This window comes from Phacochoerus africanus, chromosome 15, assembly GCF_016906955.1.
Source record: "Phacochoerus africanus isolate WHEZ1 chromosome 15, ROS_Pafr_v1, whole genome shotgun sequence".
Lineage (NCBI taxonomy): Eukaryota > Metazoa > Chordata > Mammalia > Artiodactyla > Suidae > Phacochoerus > Phacochoerus africanus.
This window is the reverse complement of record NC_062558.1, coordinates 47,275,690-47,285,228: the sequence shown is the minus strand read 5'-3', so window position 1 is coordinate 47,285,228 and position 9,539 is coordinate 47,275,690. Positions and strand designations below refer to the sequence as shown.

At 40.0% G+C, this 9,539-nt stretch overlaps 1 protein-coding gene across 1 annotated transcript in view; it reads right to left on the bottom strand.

The window, feature by feature from the left end:
- Positions 1-224: 224 nt before the first annotated feature.
- Positions 225-9,539, bottom strand: part of HORMAD2 (HORMA domain containing 2) — a 78,506-nt gene continuing 69,191 nt past the window's right edge. Inside the window, exon 11 of the mRNA XM_047761476.1 lies at positions 225-329. Within this exon, the coding sequence (XP_047617432.1) occupies positions 225-329 (105 nt within the window). The remainder of the gene's footprint in view (positions 330-9,539) is intronic.

The window sequence follows — 9,539 nt, the reverse complement described above, 5'->3', positions numbered from 1 at the left end:
TGAAGTAATGCTGTCCCAAAGCCGCCCTGGTGACCTTGTTTCCTTGTGGCAAAGTGAACCCATGTCCTGCCCAGTAATTTATCACTTAGTAAATTGACTAAAAGAGTTGAACAACAAATTTAGTTAAAGGTTTTGGTGCTAGGAACTTACTTTCCTACTAAGATGCTCTGATGCAGATTTGTCACAAAATAAATTATTTTAAAAGTAGCAAAGGCATCTAACTTTCATTTTCTCTCTGGAACAAAGACTTTCACTGGTTCGCTGACCTTCCTCTTCTTCCTGGAGCTCTCAGAACTTTGCTGACTGTACATAAAATTCATTCTTTGAATCTATGAGAATAAGCAGAAAGAGGCACAATTCAGCAGAGATCTTGACATCTGCACAAGGCATATACAAGACAGGTAGACCAAGCCTTAATCCCTCTAGCTGCATAACGGATCCAAACCTGCTTTCCTGTGGGCCGATTTCGCCCTGCACAGAGGCCCTGCTGCCAGTATCTGAGTCTGGTATTCCCAGTTTCAGGAGCAGAAGTCCCCTGGAAGCAGCCAGTTTCAGGGACAATTTCCTGGCTCTTTTAATGTGAATTTAGCACATCCAACTCTTGAGGGAAGGGTTTGTCAAGGTGTAGGGCCAACAGGGAGCAAGTAAGGGTCAGGAGAGATCTAGGGCACTGATTGCTCTAGAGGCAAATAAATTGAAGTCCCAATTTCAGTTAGAAGAAACAGACAGCTTTTAAATCATAGGTTCAGATTAATGAATTAGGAAGAACCATGGCCCTTCTTTTTGCTTGAAGAGAATTATAAGTTATTGATTAAAGAGCAGTTCATTAGCGAATCATCATATATATATATATCAGTATATCAATATATCTATATCTATCTATCTATCTATCTATCTATCTATATATAGGTCCAACACTTAGATGATCAACCTTGTGATTGAAGTTAACACAAAAATCACACCTGGATAAGGCTCAGCTTTGGTAAAGATTTTAGAATTTATTTTTGCTTAACTGAGTGAACAACTAGATGTCACACAATCTCTAATGCCTGGAATTCTAAGAAATAGAGGACACTTTTATATTTTCTAGCCACTAGATGGGAGGAAAGATTTTTCCAAGTTCTTTATTCTTTCTTTGGTAGGAAAATGGAATAAGATATATGTATTTTTTAAGCAAGACTTATCAGAATAATATCGAGTAGAGGTACCGATATTATTCTTTTTTCTTTTGTTACAGGTGCAGGTTATTATTATTGACATGATTTTACTACGAAATAGTTGAAATGTCAACAAAGCATTTAATATCACTTAGAATCAAAGAACGGGTCTATAAATGGCCACTTTAATCACTGATCTTTCATTTTAGAAAGTAGTTATCTGCTCTCAGAAACCCCAAATTCCCTTGGCTTAAATGAAGACACTGACCATACGGAACAGTCAAACTGCGAAAATAAGTAGAGCTGTTCATCAAGTAGCTGGTTTGGTTATATATGCCAAAGTTTGAAATGGTCTGCTTTAAAGGAAAGGAAATAGCAACATAAAAACCCAAAGCTCAAAAACCAACTTCTTTATCTAAGAGATGAATTTGTTACAGTGTAGCTGTAAGAAAAAGTACTTAGTAAAATTCAGCTTTTCTAAAGAGATTGTTCCAGCATCTTTCCATTCAAATGAAATTAATCTCACTTCTGTCAGGTCTGGGCACACTGGGAGGAAAAGAAGAAGGATGTACAAGTTGGCCTGATGGTTTAATAGTTTTGTTCTCTTTTTCTTCTTTGCTCAAAAGTAAACCAGAGTTTTATTACAAGTTTCAGAGCTATAATTTTATTGCAGTGAGTTCATCAAAATTTCTTTAATAATGTATACAATCTCAAGGCAGCCAGTGAGGTCTGGGAAGTGTCAACAGTTTATAGAAAACTGGTGGGTTCAAAAGCAAGTATGGAATCAGTCAGGAGGTACTTCTTAATATAGATGAATAATCCATGTGAACTGTACAAACCAACATTCATCCATACAAAGCAACGTTTGAGAAACATTTCTCAGGTGTATTCCAACTGGCTGAGTTTGCATCTTTGAAGCTAAAGCCAGACAGGCAAGCATTCCACTGGAGTTGTCCTAGTCATCCATGCTCCTCCTTTCTCCTCAGCCTAACATCTAACTAATCACTAATTCCTGTTGATCCTGCCTCCTTAATATCTTTCAAATCCGTCCATTTTTCTTCATTGCCACTGCCTCTGGTTTAGCCCCAGCCAACATCATCTCTCCCAATTAGTGGGCCTCAAACTCCTGCTATTACTGCTTCTCCAATCCATTCTCTACTCAGGAGCCTAAGTAGTCTTTTGTTAAATCTGACCACATCACTCTACTGAACCGTCATCCATCTGCTAATGACTTCCCATTGTTCTCCAGGTAAAGTCCAGACACTCTATGGCCCTGGCTCATCTCTGCAGCTTCATCTTGCACCAGAATTACTTGGCTACTTGCACTGCTCTAATGGGCCCTGCTCACTCCCCTCTTTGCCTTTAGTGTCCACTCCCATGCTCTGCTCCTCCCTTCGTCACTGGGCCCAGGGTCAGCCCTGGAGTTGCTTCTGCCTGCTGGCCTCCTCAACACTCCTGGCTGTGCTTTGTTCTTACTCCTTTTGTAGCATTTACTACATAGTATTATCAGGCCTACTTACCCGTCTCCTCATCCAGAGTATAAACTCCTTGAAGTTAGTGACAATAGATTAGTCATTTTCGTATTTCTGGTTCCTGGCGTCTGGTAGGTGCTCTTAACTTAGTGGCTGAGTGAATGAATGCATGTGAAATTGATTTTAAGCCAGGCACTGAGCTGGGCACTAATGTCATGTCTCTAGTAATATAAAAATGAATAAGACACAGTTGTTTTTGAGGGTTGAGCCTTATAAGGGAGAGACATTAAGCACATGATTGCAATATATTGCAATACAATATAATAGACATTCATTCATCAATAGCCACAATAGAAGGTCACTCATTCAGAAATTATTTATTGAGCACCAGCTCTGTGCATGGGATGGTTCTAGGGGCTTGGGGCACATTAGTGAACAAACAAGATAAAAATCCCAGACCTGTAGATTTTACAATCTGGCTATGCTACTTTTTGGCTTAATGATTTCCAATGTCATCTCACTACTTTTAAGACAAAGTCCAAAGTTCTACCTCAGCTTTGCATACACCATCAGTGTTTCTTGACACTTCTAGGGAAGGAGTGGGGTCAAAGGTTGGCTCTAAGACCCTGATAAAAGCTGGGCACTCATCCCTTAGAGCAATGCTCACACCCCCACTCACACACTCATCCACTGGGGCAAGCCATTTGACGGGGCTCCTAGCCCCTGAATAACTCCCAATTCAAGTCACTACTGCTTAGGGCCTGACTGTGCCCAGCAGTATCAGCCTCATCTCCTCTACCTCTCAGTTTTCTCATACCTGCTTCTTCTTGATTTTGGACCTTTGCACACAATATTCCTTCTGTTGAAAAAGCTCTTCCCCCTCTACTAGCCCTCTTTCTGCCTAGTTAATTCCTTCTCATTCTTCAGATCTCAGCTGAAAAATTATGTCCTCAAAGAAACTGTCCCTGCCTCCATTCTAGTTAAGTTAGGTAAACCAATCATACGCCATTAATAGCGTTTCAGGAGATCAGGGACATGCCTGCCTTGATGGCAACTTGCACATAATATGGGCTTAATAAATTTTCTTCAGTGAATAATGCATGAATCTATCTTCAAAGAGCACTCTGCCTGGTGCATAGAAAGGTATTGGTGGTATCAAGTGGATGCAGGGTGATGAGTCATGCTATTGTAGTAGTCAGGTAAGAACTGGGTACCTTAGTACAGATGAAGAGAAGTCAACAGTGAGAGAAATATTTACAAAGTAGAGTCAGAACGATGATCAACTGGATAGAATGGTAAAGGAGAGTTAGGTAGGTCAGTAATGACTCCCAGTCTCTGGTTTAGCTAACCTCATGGGCGAAGGTACTATTTTCTCAGGCAGAGAACAATGAGAGTTTTAAACTCATTGTGTTTGGAGTACCCGAGAAATACCAAGTAGACATTGAAAAGGCAGCTATGTAGGGAAGTCTGGAGTTCAAGGTAGAAGTCTGGGTTGGAGATTTACATTTGAGAGTCATCAGCATATGGAGGCTAATTAATGCCATGGGTGTGGAAGAGTTTGCTTATTGAGATCAGAGTGTGAGAAGGGAAAGGGGCCAGGACATAGCCTTAAGGAACTCCAAGAGTTAGAGATTAGGTGGAAGATGAGCCAACAAAGATTGAGAAAGAGATAAAAGAAGTCTAGAAGACTGTCCAGTAAAGAAAGCTAAGGGAAGGGAGGATAAGAAGATGGAGTGGAGAAAATAAAAGAGGTGATGGTGGTGGTCAGTAGTGTCAGGTGTTGTTCAGAGGTCAAGGAAGATAAAGACTGAAACATGTCTTTATGATGATTTAGCCACATGGAGGTTACTAAGTGCATTGGATTGCTGGGGCAGAAGTCACCTTGAGGTTGGTTGAAGAATGCATAAAAAATAAATCGAGATAGCAAGTATATGGATTTTTGTAAGGGTCAAGAGGGAGTGACCAACTCAGCCTGGGGAATTTAGAGAAGGCTTTTAGCAGAAGAGGGACATTGAGCTGGGTCTTGAAGAATGAGTAAGAGTTCACCAGATTGCAGATGGTGGGCAAGAGATGTCCTTCTAGGAAGAAGGTTCATTCAACATGTTGAAAGACACTAAGTTATGAAAAAAATATGGAAGGTATATGGGCTTTATTAGATGGGCTCTTGGGGTTAGGTGTTATATATACAACACATTCCTATTAAAAATGTATATTCCACTGGAATTATTACTTAATATGATGTTAGTATAAATTATCAAATGGTCTCCAAGTGGCAGTTCACAAGCTTTGGAAAGAAGACAGATAAGCATCAACATAGAAAGAGCAGTTTAGGGCACAATACTTTGCTAAGAGATAAATCTGTGTAGGAAACCAAGGGGTGGGCAGCCTCAGACAGCTACGAAATACTGAAATACTGTGAGTACTTTTTGTGCCTGGGGTGAGAGTGCAGTGAATTCTGTTTACTTCAAAATGATTCATCAGGTCAGATCAGGCAAAATGTTTTCACTTTAGAAAACCAGTCCCGGAGTTCTCGTCATGGCTCAGCGGTTAACGAATCTGATTAACACCCATGAGGATGCAGGTTCGATCCCTGGCCTCGCTCAGTGGGTTAAGGATCTGGCATTGCTGTGAGCTATGGTGCAGGTGGCAGATGTGGCTTGGATCCTGCAATTGCTGTGGCTGTGGTGTAGGCCAGCAGATACAGCTCCAATTCGACCCTTAGCCTGGGAACCTCCATATGCTTCAGGTGCAGCCCTAAAAATAAGAAAAAGAAAAAAAAAAGAAGAAGAAGAAAAAAGAAAACCAGTCCTTCCCAGCATAGATTTATAATCAGGGCTAAGTATGAAATCTTTGGACTTGGAAGTTCCCAGATGAAGGAATTTTGTGGTTCAGAGAGAGTCTGTGCTCCTATAAGTAAGTTATAGCAATGATGTTAGTTTTGACTCCTCTCCCTTCACATTTATCTTTTTTGCACAATGAACAGTAGATCAACAGCAATTGTAAAATAAGTGCTATTTGCATAAATGTAGCTCATATTAACATTGTGATGAATGAGCAGTAAGAAACCAAATGCTTTAAGAGAACACTTACTTCCAACTCCACTGGAGCTGTGAGCTCTCTGAGATGTCGAGAATTGTCTCATATTTTACCGGGATTTATGAAGAGATTGCCCATTAACTCACTCTTTTCATTTTCTATAGTTTATGACCAGAGTTCTGGACTGTGTTTATCTCTATTCGGGAGGTAAATATGTATTATCCTTAGAGTCATAACCACATATTTCCATTAATCTCTAAAAGTTATATCAGTTCTCCCTTCCTTTATATTTTCTAAAGCATCATATGGCTTTAAAAGTTCTATAATTAATTCATTTATTCATCAACTGTTTTTGAGCATCTTCTCTGTGTCAGAAATCATGCTAAGCACTAAAGATACAAAGCTGATCAAGACATATTCCATGTCCTCGAAGAGATTATGGTAGGGGGAAACAAAGATGAAATGATAGAGTCATGTATAGGGTACAGTAAAGGTTCCAAAAAGATCTTATCAGCTCTTCCTGGGGAGGCCTGGCAAGGCTTCAAAGGGGATGTGAAACTTGAATTAAGTAATGCAAGATGAGCAGACATTCACCAGGCAAATGGCATTAGGGATTGATCTTGCAGAGAGAACATTCTAGACAAAAGCACAGGGACAGAGATATAAAGCAGAACACTCCTGGAGAATTGGGACTTGTTCTGTGGGACTTACAGGAAGAGCATAGGGTGGTCGGCTGGTCAGACCATGTCATTCTCTAAAGTTTGGACTTTGTACTGTAATGGAGTGCTGCAGAAGGCTTCTAAGAGCAGATTTGCTTCAGCAAGGTCCCCATGGCAGTAGTGTGAAGGGTGAACTGGGGAGGAGTGAGACAGGAAGTCCTGGGGCTACTTCAAAAGAACTGATCCAGGCAAGAACAAGAGCAGCAGTGAGGTTAGACAGGAGGGGACTAATGGGGCAGAAGGCTGAGGAGAGATGGAGTGAAGGCCTGATCCTGGTCCCTAACATATCTTTGCCATTAACTGTAATGGGCACAGAGATGGCAAAGGAAAGAAAGAAGTGAAAAATGACAAAAATTACCCAAGTTTCTGGTAATGATATTGACCAAGATGGGAAATAGAGGAGGCTAAGGCGGTGGGTGGTAGAAGCAAGGTGGGGGAGGATGGATGGAGAAATAACTGACTCTGTTTTCAAGATTCTAAACTGGAGGTGAGATATCCAAATGAAGGTGTCCACCAGGGCACTGACCATGTGACCTGGAACTCAGGATGGAGGAAACTGCATCAAGAGCACATATATTAAGTGTAGTCAGAGTTCCCTTTGGCACATGGGTTAAGATCTGGCATTATCACTGCACTGGCTTGAGTCACTGCTGTGGCTTGGGTTCAGTCCCTGGCCTGGGAACTTTCTCATGCTGCTGGTGCAGCCAAAAAATTTAAAAAGTGTATTCATTTTGGGTGAAAGATGGACTATTACTGGAGGTCTGGAAGGAGGGAGGTAAAAGTGGATGCAGAGATAGTTACGTCTTTAATATGGGGGCAGGAAGTTGAATGATTCATACTTGATGGCTTTAATTATTTTTATGAAACAGAGTTTAGGTGATCTGCTCAGAATGGGAGGGATTTGGTCTTGGGTGGCATTTGCAATAACGTGGTAAAAGCATGGAGAGTGGGAAAGGAGCCCATAATGGGCTTTCAAAACTAAGGTTAACTATTGGCTTAGGATCCAGATAACTTTAAGATGTATCATCTTCAGATAAAGTTTGCTCTTCTTTTATAAACATTTGAATGCTTACAACAGACTTAGCTAAGAACATCACAAATGTTATCTCATTTATTCCTTATAATAGTTGTGTGAGGACAGGGAGGGATTCCTCTTTAACAGATGTAGAAACTGAAGCTCAGAAAAATGAAATGACTTATCCAGTTCACACATTTAGTAAGTAAGTGGAAGTCTTGGACATAGTTCTCCTGATTTCAAGTTTAGTGATCCTTATAATTTACTTCTTCAACCCAAAAGGTAGAAAATGGCGGGAGACACTGTCAAGCTCTATGGAGGGTTCTTAGGCTTCTGAGGTTGACCATTTTGGGGCAGAGCCTGCTGAGACCTCAAACTAAAGCCAAAGCTGAGTTCATTGCTTTTTCTTTATAACCAGTTTTTTCTTATGACTTTTTAATTTCTGTTAATCACCATTTCCCAGTCATCAAAGGTGGAAAACATAGTCGCCCTAGATTCCTCTCATTTCCTAATGCCTACACAGAGTTCTTGTAATGAGTAAATGAAATAGCGTAGATAGAGCACCAGGTACGTCTCATATGTGCAAGTCATTCAGTGACTGATGGCTGTTACCATTCCTACTGCCACAGGTATCCCTACTCCAGCCAAACTGGATCCTTGTGGTAGGCTGGAAAATGGGCCACCAAAAGATGTCCACGTCCTAGTCCCTGGAGCCTGGGAATGTTACCTTATATGGTAAAAAAGGCATAGGGTGGGGGCAGTCTTTGCAGATGTGATTAAGGACCTTGAGATGGAGAGAGATTATTCTGGATTATCCAGGTGGACCATTCATATAGCACATAGATCCTTATAAGAGGGAAACAGAGGGAGATTTGAACACTGACCAAAGAGGAGCAGTGTGACCACTGAGGCAGAAACTAGAGTGATGTGGCCAGCAGCCACCTGAAGCTGGAAGAAGCAAAAAACACTCTTCCCTAGAGCTTTCTGAGAGAGCATGGCTTGATTTCAGCCCAATGACACTGATTTTGGACTACTGGCTTATAGTGAAAGAATGCATTTGTGATGTTTTAAGCCACTAGGTTTGTGGTAATTTGTTGCAGCAGCCTTAGGAAACAAATACAGTTATTTTCCAACACACCTCATTTTTTTCCCTCTTCTCTATTCCTCCATATTTCAGAAAATGGAAATCTTCTAATACTCTCTTAAATTCTGAATAATTCCTTCAATGTCAGTCTCCAAAAGTATTTCATCCACAAAGCCTTTCCTACTCTTTTAATCTGATGTGAGCATTTTTTCTTGAGCAAATATCCATAGCAATTACATTTTTTTTGTAATTGTGTTTTCCTGACAGCATTAGTATTTGTTAACAGTTTGTCCTTTACCTGGGACAGGGTTTTAAGTTCTTTAGGAATCCATTTGTATTACTATTATGGTCTTTAGACTCTCCTCAATGCTTTATGCAGTATCTTTCATACAGTAGGTATCAGTGATTCTTTTGCTACCTACCTCTACTTACTATAAAAGTATTCAGTTACACAATTATTCACATATCCTAAACTTGCACTTTCTCTTATGGTAGCCATTAGCCACATGTGTCCATTTAAATTTAAATTAATAAAAAAAATCAATAAAACTTAGAATTTAGTTTCTTGGTAGCTTTAGTCAAATTTCTAGGGTTCAGTAGCGTTCAAGTGTTGAATACCCACATATCAGACATCACAGATACAGAATATGTTCATTGTCACAGAAGTTCCATTAGACAGAACTGCTTTACAGAGGCAATCTGGATATAATCCAAGCAAACAAGGTTCCCAGGGACCATGTGATAATAGGGATACAGAAATTAGAAATAAACTTTCCCTCAAAATGCAAAGACACTATTATAAAAAAGTCACAATTTTCCCAAGATTATTTTATGAAATCAATGCAATCCAAATCAATATGCAAATAATATCTCTTTTGGAACTTATTGAGATGATTCTAACAGTCATCTAGAAGCAAAAATATACAGGAAAATATTTAAAATATTGGAAAAGAAGAACTATGAGGGAAAGAACCATGAGTTACCCTTCCAGACAGCAAAACATATATATAGAGTAATTAAAACATTATGGGAAAACTTTCTCATACCAGGGGAAAA